This window comes from Gekko japonicus, unplaced genomic scaffold, assembly GCF_001447785.1.
Source record: "Gekko japonicus isolate JY-2015 unplaced genomic scaffold, Gekko_japonicus_V1.1 scaffold1126, whole genome shotgun sequence".
Taxonomy (NCBI): Eukaryota; Metazoa; Chordata; class Lepidosauria; order Squamata; family Gekkonidae; genus Gekko; species Gekko japonicus.
In genome coordinates, this window is record NW_015167572.1 from 233,271 (window position 1) to 249,383 (window position 16,113).

Below are 16,113 nucleotides of genomic sequence, written 5' to 3' on the forward strand. Positions count from 1 at the left end.
CCACAAAATGATTGCCACAGCTTAACTTCAGTAACACAGTGCAGAACCTTCTGTTGTGGTGGCGGTGGCTGCCAAGGCAACATTTTAAATCAGCCAATCAAATATCTAATAGTCAATAGGAAGCCTTGATGGGTAAACACCCTACCTGGCCTAACCCACTTCCTACAAAACACCTGGTAGGTGCCATGGCACCCAAGGCACCATGTTGGGGACCACTGATTTACAGCCTCCATCGAAACATCTATTAGCTTGTGATCTTGGAAGAACTTGTCTTCTGAATTCAATAGCTACTGCACTACTTATGAAGTGCCTATGAAGCCTCTCTTTCTAAAGAACTGGATAGAAGCAGGGGAGAAAGTGCTTGAACCACCACTGCCTTCTGCAGCTGAACTCGGGCCTAGTTCTCACAAACGGCAGACAAGGCAGTAAACCCACCACTACAGATGGGGGAATGACGTGACTGAATGTGCCGCCATACAAAAAATTCCCTCCACAGAAAATAGGCATTTCAAGGAGAGGATGAATGCTGCTCTTATCCACGTGGAATGTAGTCTTCTGTATAAAGATGCAATCAAGTGAGCCTACCTGTAGTCAGAAGCCCAGTCCAGGTTTATGTCCTCACCTATTTTTGAAGACTAGGCTTTACTTACCACTACGATACTAAAGTATTAACTGTTATTAATGGAGAAACAAATTTATGAAGTTAGTGCATTCACTGGGGATGACTTTAGCTTTACAGATTCTATTGCAGTATTCAATAAAAAGACAAATGCTATACAATACGTTTTTATTAGGATCAACCAAAGTATGGGGGGGGGGATAGTATGTGTGTGGGGGTGAACAGAGGTGTTTCTGACCATGATGTGTTGACACAAGAAATTTCTCTTTGTGCATCCATTAAGATTCTGATTTTGGCATACCTGTATTTAGTTGGAACAAGCAAGGCCATTAAATTGAAATCCAAGCTCTATTTTTTATTTAGATATATTTTACAGCAATGCATTTCTTAAATCAGAACACTTTTGAATGATAAAAAAGGCTTGTCAAATTTAGGATAGCAATATGTTAAAAGCAAGCAGATTTATAACGATGCAAGGGAAAAGACCCATGGATTTTTAGGTATTGTGATTTACAGAAACTTTATACGCTAATTAGCTCTACGGCAAGAAAAGGGGGAGGGACCACACTATCACCAAAAACATGGTTTTGAGTAATTCAGTTTTATTTAAGCAATACTATTAATTAATTCATTGGGGTTTACATTTTTCAACACTACTCAACATGCAAGGCTGGTGCCTATAACTAAATGAAATAACACTGTTCCAAGACAGTACAGGAAGTTTAGCATTTTTAGCAGAGAGGCATTTAACCCAACTCACACCCAAGAGCAATCAAAATGTTCTAAACAGCTGGTTAGGAAGGTAGCCAAGATGCAAGAAAGATGTCTGAGCCTCCTTTTCAAGGGCCGCCAACTCTTGTACGGTAGGTGCCAAAATATCCACATGGCCTTTATAGCTTCCACCTGCCAAAAGAACCAGGCTCTAAATTAAGCTGGTCTGAACTTATGACTCACATCAGAATAAACTACTCCTGCTACATTTAACTATTAAGAAAGTATATTTCTACTGAAGACTGTGTTAAAGGCTTCCGATATAAATCAAAAGAATACTAAAAACAAACCGGTTTGGAAAATCTAGGATCTTTCATTGCCTGTACAATTCTCTGGATAGGGGATGCATGCTATCAACCATATCTAGTAATGGCAAGACTTTCCAATCACCAGTACTAGATATGGCTGACAGTATGCAAACACTATCCTGAGAACTGTACACACCAGAATAGCAAGCTAGTTCTGAAAAACCCAGATTTCCAAAGTGGGTTGTTGGAAAGTCTGAATTCACAACAGGGTGTTTTTTTTTAAGTAGCAGTGCCTCTCATGGCCACCTGCCACAGAGATAGTAATACAGGGAAGAAGAGAGGGACAAAATCAGTCAAACCAGGATTTATGTGCAAACCAAGATTTGTTTACTTGCACTTGGCAGGCTAACCAGAGCTTGGGTGCACAAACACCTGTCTAAATAAGCCAGGGTTTGCCATGGATGTCTACATGCAGCCTATGTGATTTTCTGGCTACACATTTAAAGGTAATACTTTACAAGGAACGTCTTACCAGACACTTTGTTGAACAGCAAATTTACCCAAATGGAAAAACAATTTAGATTTCTATTTTATAAGATGCATTCCCTTTGCTGAAGAAGGATCTAATCTCAACACTCCTGATGGCGGCAAAAACTGTGATAGCCGCTAATTGGAAAAACACCCTGCCCATACAATTGAATCAATGGTATATCAAAGTATGGGAGTACTATACGATGGAAAAGATAATGACGTCAGTGCCACCAACAAATTCCTACAGGAAACAGTCAATGTTTTACGCAAAATGGGTAGACTTTATTGAGGTGACTTTAGACAAATCCATAAGCTCGTTATCCTCCATTCCACAACGTTACAAAGAAATAATTGCACTTTTTTGAGATATTTGCTAATGAGGAACTAGATAAGAGTTATTGGAAAAAATTGTTAGGTTGTTGTTAATTCATGGTTTGTTAGTTTAAGTTTCATATATGGACTTTGTGTATATGATAATGTTGAATTGACACTATCTTTATTTGTATAACTGTGTTATGTTATAGTTGAAAACTTTAATAAAAATAATTAAAAAAATAATAATAATAAAAAGATGCATTGACTTGTCCTAATGGAACATTTCTGTGAGTGGAAAAATCTCTACCCATGAAGAACAACTTTTTTGCCTCTTCCCCAAATACTCCCAAAATACTGTTTTTTTTTGGGGGGGGGGTAGGGAATCCCTTACTTCACAAGAATAGAATTTCAGGGGGCATTTTGGGTTGCAGCAGAGGGGGAGAGAAAAAAATCACACTTTATGGGCAGAAATCCTTTCACTCTGGTCAGTTACAGCTTTAGATCCAGCAAGGGTGACAACATGCGAACTCAGAAAAAATGGTTTTCCACTGAAAAAGCAAAATTAGGCAACTGACTAAGAACTAAGAGTTAACCAGTCTACTAACCAGAAAACCTCACTCAACAGTTATTTGCTTACCACCAGTAGCCCTCTTCTGTCCATAGGTGACTTTGCCATCAAAATCATCCACTGGAACCTTAACATCAGCGTCAACCTGGGAAATGGTACAGTTCAGGTGTTCTTCTATTTCACCCAACAGCTAAGAGGATGACAAAACAAGAAAAAGCCTGGTAAGAGACTGTTGTGACTTTTCATGATCTGAAACACAGCATGCAAATCCCTCCCCCAAAATAATAAGAGGTGCTAGATGGGAAACGATCAACCAAGGACAGATGACAATGAAGGTATCTAAGGTAATGTAACTGTGAGAAGGCGTCAATTTTAAATGTGCGGAACAAACATGGTCTCAGTGTGTACAGCATGGACTTATCTAATCTCAGAAGCTGAGACTCTCTTGTCTAATTAGTAAGAGTATCAGATCCATAATAAAACTTGCATTATTTAGTAATAAGTGGTTCAGAGTCAACAGTCAACAAAGAGCCAGATGGACGAATGCTTTGAATAAACTAGAGGCACATTCATAGAATCAGAGTTGGAAGGGACCTCCAGGGTATTCTAGTCCAACCCCCGCACAATGCAGGAAATTCACAAATACCCCCCCCCTTCACTAAACTCAGGATTACAGCATCAATGTGAAACTTCCATCTCAATGAAATTGAATGTCACTTTGCAACTATTTTAAAGGTGGTGATTTAAAGATCCAATACCCATTTAAGGGTCTGAGCTCCATGCTGCATGATTTTCAACATGCCCAGGTAGGAATAAGGGTTTTTTTTAGTAGTCTTACTACAAACGTTACCTGCATCTCATTGTACCAAATGGTGCAGCCGCCCTCATCCTTCAGTCTTGTATTATAGCAACCTTTCCCTCGACTGGGGCATGAATGGTACCAAACCTAAGGAAGAAATTTAAAGAAAACGCTTAGAAGTCAACAAATGTCTAAACATAAAGAGATTCCTTTCAAAACTATAATAAAATTGCTGCAATAATCACTTTGATATAATGAATTTGGTTCCAAACAGGCTTTTCTGATGCCTTAACAGAACTTGTGCCACTAGGTGGAACAGCTCTTCTACTGAGGAAAGACGAGGCAATACTTGCAGGTTTCTTCTTCCTGCAGCAGATGCTCACTTTGTGTCTGACTAAAGATCCTTGATTCATGCCTCATGCTGTTTCTGAGGGTCCCTGCTCACCCCCATCCTCTGGAGCAACATATACAGGAAGACCAGGGAAAGGGGGAGGCAGGGAATATCATTACACTGATGGAAGGGACTTGTACCAGCAAATATTTAGTTGGGGTCCAACCCACTGAACATAGCCATCTTTATTCTGCACTAAAATACAAGGCAAACTGTTCCAACTGTTCAATGGCGGTTTTAAACTGCTTTCCACGGTTGTGAGCAACCCTGAGAGATCTTTGGATTTGAAAACTGTGATGTCAACCATGATTTTTCCTCCAAACAAAAAATTAAGACATTTATCAGACAAGGTTTTTGTGTGCTCTATCAACTTGTTTCACAGAAGCAAAAGTTACCTTTTCTTTTTCTGATGCCACAAGGGAAATAGCGAGGCCCATTCTGAAAAGAAGCACATTTTAAATTGATCTCAAGTGTGACAAAATTTTAAACAAACAAACATACATATATATATATATCAGCACATAGAAGTAAAAGAGATTTAAAAGCATACCGCTCAGCTCTTCCCACTCTGCCAATCCGATGAACGTAGTTCTGTTTTTCATCCGGAAGTGTGACATTGATAACTGTTAAAAAACAAGGCATTGAGAGTGTGTGTGTGTGTGTGTGTGTGTGGGGGGGGTTGTATTTAGATATGTATGGTTCTATGTATAATGCTGTAAGCTGTGTAAGGTCCGCTGCTACAGTAGTGACACAAACACACACAAATCTCACAAGCCAAATTTCTCATGTTCAATTCCTGGCTGCCATCTGCATTTGCTGGGAAGTGTACATGCCTATAATATCTAGGGCACAGGTTCTTAAATGTTTTGGTCACAGACCCTTTCAAGAATCTCAAGAAAGCTATGGACGTCCACCCCAAAACATGCACGTAAATACATACAAACTTTCATACACAATTTATTTTAAATAATGGTCACCTCCAGAAAAAAAACCCTGAAATAAATTCAAATTGTGCAAATAAAACAAAAACTGTATGCCACTGTTTGGCTTGAATAACAAGTTGAAATTGTGGAGTGGTCTTTGACATGGGAATGCACATGTCATTTTTGACATAAAATCATTCTCGATGTTTCATTCTGATGGCAACAACTGCTGAAAACCCTGACTCACAAAGGTATTGCAGCAGCAAATGGAACTGGAGTTTCCACAGCTCGCTTTGCTGGATGAGGGTTGGCTTGTATCAGGGAACACCAAAATTTTCCCCCACAAAGATAATTTTCAAAGTAACAGGAAGGAAATCAAAAAATAAATCGGGGTTCTTTTGCACCAGGTTCACAGAACCCCTGAAGTCCGCATACTAAGAGGCAAGCAAAGGCTCAACTTTTAGCTGGGTTGAGTTTAAGTTGGTCTTTTTAAAAGAACAGAAATATTAAAAATACTCAGACTTGTCATCAACTAGTTATATAATTATTATAGTTCTTACCATAAGGAACACCGCTGATATCAATTCCTCTAGCGGCTACATCAGTGCAGATCAAGAATCTTACATCTGCTTTCTAAAAACGGAAACATCCTTTCATAAAATGCATGTGTACCAAAGTTCATTTTCATATAATGATTCCACTTTAAACACAAAAGATGTCAGTTACATCGAAGAGACAAAAACTGAAGATAGGGTGCAGAACCCTGGCATCCATGCTCCTAGGCATCCTGCCTCGGCTCCTGTGCAAAGGGTACCATTGGATCCCAGCAGCAACTGGAACGGTGCCCGGCACCCCCCTCAACAACCCCTCCATGCAATTACTTACTGGAAACTGGGGCTAACTGCTGAAACAAGATGCAGAAGTCTTGGCAGATAACACCAGGCATCAGGAAATTATCAGCCCTAGGCTGCCTGCACTGACAGAGAAGCTATAGAGTACCGTTTGGATATGCTGTCATTAGACAGTGGTTGCATCAGATAGCAGGGTTTATGGAGAAGGCCTAAACATCTTCTATGGCATCTTAAAAGCAATAAATAATTAGTAGGGTCAGACAATTCATCAACTATTAGTTGATCACCTGACTTTACCAACAGCACCTCGATACTAGGTCAAGAGTAAAGGAACTGCAAGAACTTACAATTTAATAGAAAAGAAAGCTACATCTAAAAGATGCATCTACTATCTATTTTCTTCATTTTCTTCCTTGAGGAATAATTGCACAATTCAAGAGGTTGCAGATGTGAGGATTACAGAACTTTCCCCAAGTTCCCCTCCCCCAGCAGTCTTTTCTGACCCTAGGAAAGTTTGCTCCCAGGGTGGTGGGACCCATGTGGACAAATAGCCATGTGGGGTCAAGAGGCTGCAGTGGGGAGGGCGCAAAATCAGTGATGGAAGTGGCAGAAACAATTTCATCCCCATCCCCCTTTCTACTGTATCCTTCCAACCCGTGTGGCTATCTGTCCAAATGGGTCCCACAATCTTTCCCAGGGTTGGAAAGGACTGCTGGGGGCAGAAAAGATCCATGACCATCAGTGTTTTCTGCCACTGAATTGCCAAATCTGACCCAACTGGGTTGACACTTAGCAGTCAACCAAGGAAAGAGTTCACTCTCACTGATCAAATACAGCTTTAACTGATCAATATACTAAAGCCTGCAGCTCTAGTAGTTACCTTGAAACGCTCCAAATTCTGTTTTCTTTCATGAGGTTTTCTGTCACCATGCAGGCAGACACATGAGAACTGATGTCCTTTTCTATCTGGACCTTAAAAAACACCCAAAACATGCCCCCACAAGTTTATTAGGATTCTCGTATCTAGCTACCAAAGCCTGAAAGGTTAATAATTTCATATAGTACCAAATTAAAAAAAAAAGTTGAGAAGGTGGCACACAACAACCTCAACAGCCTGTTAAGTAAAGGACATTTTTGTAATCAATATATATTACCAGGTTGAACATTTAGGGTCAGGAACTAAAAACAATCCACACTTCCTGTACCCCTGCCCACACCAGATTCACATGAATGTTAGTTTTCTACATTTACCTCCAATGTTAACTCAAGCAGTTTGAGTATTTGGTAATGGTTTTGGATAGACAAGGATGCAGTCTGATGATGGGATGAATATTAAAGTCTCTCAAATACAGACTTGAAAAGTAATTGGGAGCTTGCGTTTTAAAACTGTTTGGAAATAGACATAATTGCCAAATCTGGTAAAGTTGCTACTGAACTCAAGACAGAATACTTATTTCAGCCAAAGGAACATCAAGCACTCAACAACCCTAATAATGAAGAGGGAGAAAATGCTAGGGGCTATCAGTGCCAGATCAATACCATGCCCAGATAATATCTTCTGAAACAGGCTTTCCCTTTAATGGTACGGTGCTGATACTGATTTAATGGTTTGTAATGGGAAAGGGGGGGTGGAAGAAGCCTTGTTGCATGGGAAAAAGCTGGCTGCTAGTTACAGAGAGTTTAACAGTTAACAGAATGGTGAAACAAACTTGCACTGCTAAGGGCTTCTAATAAACTTTGCAAAGGGACACCCTTAAAAAGAACATGGATTTCTTTCACTAAGAGGGAGCTTTGAACCATTTCCTCTCCATACTTTTAATTAAGGCAAAGACAACCCTATAATACTTTCACCTGCTCTTTTAAAGAAGTATCACATGTACACGGTCCAGACACTCTGAAATCCACCGTTGAGAAAATATCCATGGTAAAAATTGCCCTTTTTGATCAAAACTGGGGAGGGGGGGGCCAACACTTGCAAATCGGTACCACTTGATAATGAACATAATGTTAAATTATTACCTCCTCCTTGCTGGACAAAGTATTGTTCCATGTTGTCACAGTCTATTTTAGTTCTACAGAAGATAATTGCCTGATCCATCTTGTGTTCCTTGATGGCCCGAACAGTGTACTCTCCTTTTAGGATCTTGATTGCTTCTGACCACATTTCTACAGAACAAGATCATTACTTATTCTTACTCAGTTAGTACATGAAATGTTATGATACACTTAAAAAGGGTGTATGCTTTACTTTGACATCTAAATATAAGTTATGGTTTCAGCTACTTTGGGCAACATGACAGCATCTCATTTAGTTTGCTCAAAACAGGGGTGCACAACTCAAACAACTAGGTGGACCATAGACGACTTTAACTGAAGCTGAGTAGGCTAGCCTGTGGTGTTCTGTTATGTAAATAGTTTGTGTGTGTGATTTAACGTGGGGCTTTATATGTATGTTGCTGTGATTTAAAATACAGACCTCTAGAGTAAGAAATAAGAGGGCTGGATGGGTGACTGAAGTGTGTTATGGATGGCAGCTGTACCCTACGGAGTGGTGTTGACAGGTGTGTAGTGAGAGAGTGTATGTGGGAAGAGAGTTGAGTGGATAAAGAGTGTAAAGTGGTAAGAGAAATCTCTGTCCTTTGTGTAAGTTATTAACCTAAATGGCAAGTCAGGAAATTAAGCCTTGTGGAAGTCATTAGCCTAGGCGGAAGTGAGAAAATAGTGAGACCTATTAAGGAACTTTAGAAAAAGATAAACTGTACCTATCTGAAACCATTCCACTTACAACTTTACTGAAATTGTTATGCTGTTATACTTCTAAATAAACTCTATTTATGTTTAAGAGAAAACAACTGTTTCATTCATGATAAAGGATCACTTTTTACCTCAGAAGCACCCCCACATGCTGACACTTCTGTCATTCTAACCAAATATCACTAAGCCATCTTGTTCTTTAGGTCCAACTAAGAATTCTAAGGCAAGAGCCTTTGGTGGCAATGAAAATAAGTAGGAAATGCTAAGGAAGGCAAGGAGGCAGCATGACAACTCACTTCATAACATTACCGAGAGGTGTCTTTACAGTTGTTACATATAAGGAGTCTCAGAAAAGAGCCCATAACATCACCTGGCACCATCCTGCCATTATAGCCCATCGCCCACGTAACTGATATGAGAAGTTGTGATGGACTGCACTTTAAAAATCTTTTAAGTGCTGTGTAAACAGGTAGAAGACTGTGAAGGGTTAATTCCTCACAAAGCCAGAGAGCCTTGAGTGACAGAGGCTGCTCTAAAAGAACTGACTGTTGAGCAAAGACTCGAGAGCTAAATGCTGAGGAGAGGGAGTCTGAATTTAGCCCTGACTGAGAAGAGTCTAATACTGATACAGTCTGAGTCTAGCCCTGACAGAGAGCTGTTTAACACAGATGAAGTACTGAAAAGGTTGGCAGGAGGAGTGGATAGTTAGGTGAAGAGTCCCATTAATGCCAGAAAAGTGGACAGATCTTCTAGTAAGAGAAGAATTTCCCTACCCAGTCATTGTCCCACTGTACACTGCATTGGTCAGGCCGCACCTGGAGTATTGTGTGCAGTTCTGTAGGCCTTACTTCAAAAAGGATATGGAAAGAATGTAGCACATGCAGAGAAGATTGACGAGGATGATCAGGGCCTGGAGACCAAGCCCTATGAGGAAAGGCTGAGGGACTTGGGAATGTTTAGTCTGGAGAAGAGGAGGGCAGGGAGCTGTTCCTGTAGGCAATGGAGGATAGGACTCCCAATAATGGGTTTAAATCAAGGGCAAGAAGATACCGGCTGGATATTAGGAAAAACTTTTTTACAGTAAGAGTTGTGCAACAGTGGGATCAGCTGCCCAGGGAGGTGGTGAGCTCCCTCTCACCAACAGCCTTTAAGCAGCCTCTGGACAAACACTTGTCAGGGATATTGTAGGTGATCATGCATTGAGCAGGGGGTTGGTTGGACTAGATGGCCCCTTCCAACTCTGTGATTCTACCTAGTTAAAACAGAGACAGCTCTGAATAGTGGAGAGATCCCTGGTATGTTGTTTTTAGAAACTGTCTTTTAAATCTGGAATAGTCAGTCAAAACTCAAGAAGAGTACTGGTGTATTTAGTGAAGGAGTTTGGGTACTAGACAGAGTATCCCTGCCTTCTGGAAACCAAAAGAGCCAAATTTTATTTATTTATTTATTGAATTTTTACCCCGCCCTCCCAGCCAAGGCCAGCTCAGGGCAGCTTACACAAAATTCACTCAGGAAAGTATACTGGAGTGCTTAGGAAACACTGAAACAAAAGCCTCTCATCTTAAAGATTCTAAGACACCGTGAAAAGCTTAAGAAACCCTCAATTGCTTAAAACATATGGACTGTAGTCTGTGCCTGTAATGATTTCATGTTTAACTGTGTGTGTGTGTGTCTTTAAAAGTCTGATTGAATGGCGGTGAGAGATAATCTAGAGTGGTTGAAACAGGCAAGTGGTGTGATTGGTGAGTGACAGAAAGGGGGAGGGGTTTTAGAAAATGTGTGTCAGTCAAGAGTTACAGTTTAGACAGTTGATAAAGACAGTTAGGGAGTTTGGTTCTGAGTTCTGTGAGAGAAGCAGGAGTTCAGTTAAGCTCTGTGTATGAAAGAAGTGAGAAGCCATTCTGTGTGAAAACAGTTAAGCTGTCTGTTGATGTTGTTCAGAGAAGAAGAAAAGTTATAAAAAAAAAGTCTGAGTGACAGACTGTAGTGAACTTATAAGACCTTGAGTAAAAGGTTACAAAGTTACTGGAAACATCCCTGTCAGTAAGGGAGAAGCTTGTGAGAGACACCAAGCAATTGTTCAAATCATTCACATTACTGTTTACATTGTTCTACCCTCGTATTTATGCTTTATTTAAATAAATCCTATTTCATTCAAGTCTGCCAGCTCTGAAAGAAATAAGTCTCAGGAAACACATAGACCCTCATGAAAGCCTAAAACCCTCGACCTACCTACCCAGAAATAGAGAAAGCATAAAGGTTTGGAAATCCTTTTAAAAATTTCCTGGTGGCAGCCGGATATATACAGTAAAATAAAACATAAAGAACACTTTTAAAGTAAAACCAGACCTCCCCAGTTAAGGGGTCGTCACAGTGCTTGTACTGATTTACCTCAGAGTTCTTTACCTCAGACCTTTTACCCCTGACTTCACCTGACCTTTTCCCCCTACGTTGAATATTTTTTTATTTTTGAACTTTAAAAAGTCTCAAATGCCATTTCAGTGGTTTAAGTTAAAGGGTTCCAACTACAAGGTTCCAACTACAAGGTGGTATTCTGTCTCACCCCTCCACTCCCACAGGTTCCAACTACAAGGTGGTATTCTGTCTCACCCCTCCACTCCAGAAACTGCTGGGGTATTGTGAGAAACTTGGGGGCGGGAGAGTAAATACCAGTTCTTCTTTGGGACTGCGTGACATTGGTCTGCCAGGCCACAAGTCATGAAGATCAGCTGTGGAAGCTGTTTTATAAACATTAGCTTGAAGGCTTTGACTGTTTATTTGGATAATTCTCAAGGATAAGGGGAAAAAAGAGAAGGATTCTACAGCAATGAGAGACTATCACTTATGAGGTATAATAAAGTGCTGTATTACTACAAGCAGTTTTTCCTAATTCAAGGACTCTGCTAAAGCCATTAGATTTCAAAAGTCATATATTATAGTTCCCAAAAGATTGGTTGGTTACCTGGAGTATTAGCACCAGGTCTTGTGTTGTCTTTCGCATGCACCTCATCAGTCTACAAAGTAAAAAAAAAAAGTAAGACAACTAAAACAGTAATCAAAGTAACCTTATGCATTAATAGGACTTAACCAGTAGAATGCAGGATAGCAATGAAGTATTTTGCTTAACAGCAAAAAGAATGTATGGTATATAATTCTGAAACCCCACTTCTGTTGCCCTTCATTTTACAATGTTCCAGAATAGCTTAGATGCATTGATCTGGTCTAGACATCATAAATCAATGAGAAGCTTTAGAGAAACAAGGTACTTTTACATAGACTGCTTACCCTGATGTGATTTTTGCCAAGCCTTTCCCAGAGTTTGTCAGTTTTTGGGTTCACAGGGACCACAACGTGATGCACAGTTTCTGGGACAGAATCTTCTCCTTTCAAGTCAACCCAGGTGGGGAAGTGCATGATCTTCTCTGCCAGCTTCTTCACGTCAAATGAATGAAGTGTTGCAGAGCACACAATTACCTACAGACACAGAGAGCTTTAAAAGTCAAGAGATTTGTCATAGCTTGGACACGCTGCAAGAAAGAAGCCAAGCTGTCATCCAAGTAGAGATGGGAAAGACTTGGGGGGGGGGGGAGACAACAAATTGGAACCACCCCGAGGACCGCCCCTCATTTTTTCTGATAGAAAAACTGCAAAATTCAGGGAAACTGAAAAAAACCTCCTATGAAGTCTATTCTCTTTTAGAATGAGTAAGACATTTCTTAAGCAAGGTTTCCCACACTCAAAAGGTATAGCATAAAAATGACATTTTCATGCTATATATTTTGAGTGTGGAAAACCTTGCCTGATATGAAAAACTTTGCCTTAAGAAGCATCTGATGACATTTTTCCAATGGAAAAATTAGGAGATCTGGGGGAGTACGAAAAAAACGTCCTATAAGTAACAGAACAAAAACTTCCTTTTGAGTAACAGAAACCTTGTCTTACAAAGCATTTCACTTGCTCCAAATGTGTAGGCATATACAACATTTTCAAGATTTTTTTTTAGTGTAAACATTTTGGCAAAAAATGAACAAGTTCTAGTACATTTAATAATAATGCATTATTAGAGAATTCAGTGTTTTCAAAGTTATAAATTTTAGTTAATATCCAAACATGCCTATTGTGACTCTATGAGACAGTGCCTGTCCAAATAACATACTTTATTTTGCTTATTACATTATTTGTTTTCTACCTTCAACTTACATTTTTTCCCTACCTTTCCGGTGGCAGAAATTAAAGATACCTGTGCTATGGCAGCATGAAATGCAGCAATTTGCAACCCTTTCTCAAGTACTGCGTATACTTGAAGTTTTTCTTGAAAAAACAAAGACATTTATACTTCTAAATGCCATCAATATGTCAAATAGCACAATTTTATATGCGGAGTTATGACTGATCCATGTTATTTTCTTCAATCAGTAAAATAAGTTTAAGTCTGATAGAAAAATAAGTATTGTATATATTTCAATGTCCTTCAGAAAGAAAAGAAAAAAAATGCTCCCCGCCAGTGGCTTTAAAATTTCTGGAAATTTGACATTTCTAGGGGTTTTTCTGCTTCCTTGTCATACAACACCAAGGTTCTTTCTTTACCCAAGCCAAATATTTGTTCTAATTTTCAGTCATTCATATATAGTGAACTGGTAGCAATATGCTGAAAAGCTAAATAGGGCTTTGGCAGCAAGAACTGAGGCATGCAGCACACCCAAACAGAAACTGGTATTAGTAATGCAGTAATAAAAAACAGTAATGTGTTTAATATTTCACTTTTCTTTCTCCAAACCCTCTCCCACCCCAAGGACTGGATTCTATGTAGTGCCAGATGAAGGTGGTTCTGGAAGGGCAGTTATCCTATCTCTCCCTTCTCCAGCAGCTACCCGAGAGCCACCAAAAATGCAAGGCTGGTTTGTACCACCCGCATGCATAAAAAAGCCATACAACACAGGTAATTCTCTAAGATTCTGAATTGTGCCAATTTGTCCTGTTCTACTGAAATACAGATTATACACAAAATAATATAATTTTTTTAGACAGCATGCTTACATTCTCCCACTGATAAATTCAGGTGGGTAGCCATGTTGGTCTGAAGCAACAGAACGAAGTTGGAGTCCAGTGGCACCTTTAAGACCAACAAAGTTTAAAGGTGCCACTTGGACTCAAACTTTGTTCTATACTTACACTGAGAAAGGCAGGTGGAATGGTAAAAAGAGAACCAGGGAGGCCTCTGAAACTCCCCGGGCAGTGTGAATTAGCTTCTTGCTAGGGTGATCATAAGGACTAGTTGCTCTGAGGGTGGTTTCTAGAGGACAGTGCCTATGGTGCCTGCAGCTATATAGAGAGGAATGCCCTCCAGGATAAATTATGCTACTTTAAGCCAATTTCTTTTGTCCTTGTCGGGTGAAGGAGAGATCAGTTTCATAACAATACACAAGTTCCACCAAAAAACAGCTAGAAATCTAACACTGTGGATGCACGTAGCTCACAATGTGTTAGAAAATCTTTGGGCAGTTTGTAATTTCCTTAGAATGATCAACATTAGTTAAGTGCACACACACACACACACAAACTACGGGTGACTCACTGAAATACATCAGCATTGACACAAAGAAGCAGCCCTCATACCTGCAGCCTTTTCCCATCTGAAGTTATCTGAGGAATCTGAGAATGAATTCTGTGGATGAAGTCTGAATAACCTTGGGTGAGTAGGCCATCCTGCATGGAGAGTATGAATTATATTAGATATTTTACCCATGTGACCTCAAGTTCCAAGCATTTTACCCCAGTCGTTCCATCAACAATTCTGCCTTCAACTACTTAAACCGGTCCTGTAGACCTGTTTTCTTCCGACTGGAGGAAGTGCCCCATGAAGATAGGGAAGGAGTGAGGGAACCTGGCATATTGCAAATGGGACGGACCCACTAAGACTGAGATTTTTTGATCATATTCACTGTTGTGTTTGAGATATTGTCATCATATTTTACGATTTTCTGTTGTTTATGTGATAGTTTTTATAAACAAAATAGCTAGCTTTCTTACATTGCTGACCTAAGCAGAGTCACATTTTTCTAAACCCACTAACTTCAATGGGATTACGATGGCACTGTTAGTTCCATATCCTGGGTAAAAGCCGTATCCAGATATATCTGAAGCGACAAAGTGTTCATCTACTGGACCAAATTTCTGCAAAAGGGGTACGCTAAGTAGCCTTAGTTGTAGATCCAGCTAGCACAAGCAGAGGTTTCCTGAATGCTTTCATGTCTACCGAAGGCAAGCTGCATGGCCATTGACAACAAATGAATTTCTGAACACAGTATGGAGGCAAAAGACTTGAGCCCCTCCACAGCACTAGCCAGGATGTGGGGATAACTGGATTTCTGAACAATGGACTATGTAGTTCTTGATACTTACAGCCTCATCAAGAACCAGGAACCTGATCTGAGACAAATTCAGTTTTCCAGTTGACACGAGATCATCCAGCCTTCCAGGGGTTCCTACAACAATGTCGACCTGCAAGACATATCAGTACATTGTTTTTGCAAAAATAAAGTTGAAGTGACAGGACTTACTGTGTACTGTCATGAACGAAGTTCTTTTACACATCATCCAGATTATGCGCACAACCCACAATGTTTAAACAAAGCTTTTGCTTACGTGAGAAAAATGTTAAATGTTCTGTTAAGTGCTACAGATGTTACAAGTCTGGTGGTTCCAGACTTCTAAAACCCTAATGCACTGGTTATTGAATGTCTCGTTTTGTTGATTGTACTGGCTCACTATGTATAATTCACTTTGAGTCCATGTGAGAAAGGTGGGCTATAAATAACATAAATAAATAAAAAACTACTGCTTCCAAGTTACTACACACAATGTGCAGCTGGGGTTATAACTCACCCTAAAACAAAAATACCAAACTTATAACTTTCCAATGTACTTTAAAGCTCTTACCCCATTTGTACTAAAGTACACAAATATGCTTGTCCCCAAATATAGCTGTATTAGAATTTTGCTTCCAGCTTCTTAGTAAAAGCTACAATTTAACGTAGAGGGACAAAATTAGCCTTGGAAAGCAGCAACAAATGCTTAACAGATTGGCACACTAGGTAAGCAATTATTCCTTCCCAATCAAGTCTTCTAAAAATGGATGTGGGTCTACTAAGATGTTCTGAAACTGAGTACCCAGTGCTGAGTGACATACTTTCGATAACCATGAAGAATTCAAACTCACCCCTTGCTCCAAGACGGAGAGCTGCTCTCTTGCCGCAACACCACCAATAATGAGGAGTTCCCTTAAAAAAAAAAAATCTGGATATTCCTATGTTGCCTCTTCAGAGTCCTGCTCAAGGCAGCTT

The 16,113-nt window shown here is 39.8% G+C and overlaps 1 protein-coding gene across 1 annotated transcript in view; it reads right to left on the minus strand.

Moving 5' to 3' along the window:
* Positions 1-816: 816 nt before the first annotated feature.
* The window catches only part of DDX1 (DEAD/H-box helicase 1), a 29,666-nt gene continuing 14,369 nt past the window's right edge, over positions 817-16,113 (minus strand). The window contains exons 14-26 of the mRNA XM_015413855.1: positions 15,990-16,050; positions 15,173-15,271; positions 14,387-14,476; positions 12,056-12,244; positions 11,733-11,784; positions 8,036-8,182; positions 6,897-6,988; positions 5,726-5,798; positions 4,793-4,865; positions 4,638-4,680; positions 3,903-3,998; positions 3,122-3,242; positions 817-1,522 (exon numbers count right to left, since the gene is read on the minus strand). Of these exons, the coding sequence (XP_015269341.1) occupies positions 1,392-1,522; positions 3,122-3,242; positions 3,903-3,998; positions 4,638-4,680; positions 4,793-4,865; positions 5,726-5,798; positions 6,897-6,988; positions 8,036-8,182; positions 11,733-11,784; positions 12,056-12,244; positions 14,387-14,476; positions 15,173-15,271; positions 15,990-16,050 (1,267 nt within the window). The 3' untranslated portion in view covers positions 817-1,391. The remainder of the gene's footprint in view (positions 1,523-3,121; positions 3,243-3,902; positions 3,999-4,637; positions 4,681-4,792; positions 4,866-5,725; positions 5,799-6,896; positions 6,989-8,035; positions 8,183-11,732; positions 11,785-12,055; positions 12,245-14,386; positions 14,477-15,172; positions 15,272-15,989; positions 16,051-16,113) is intronic.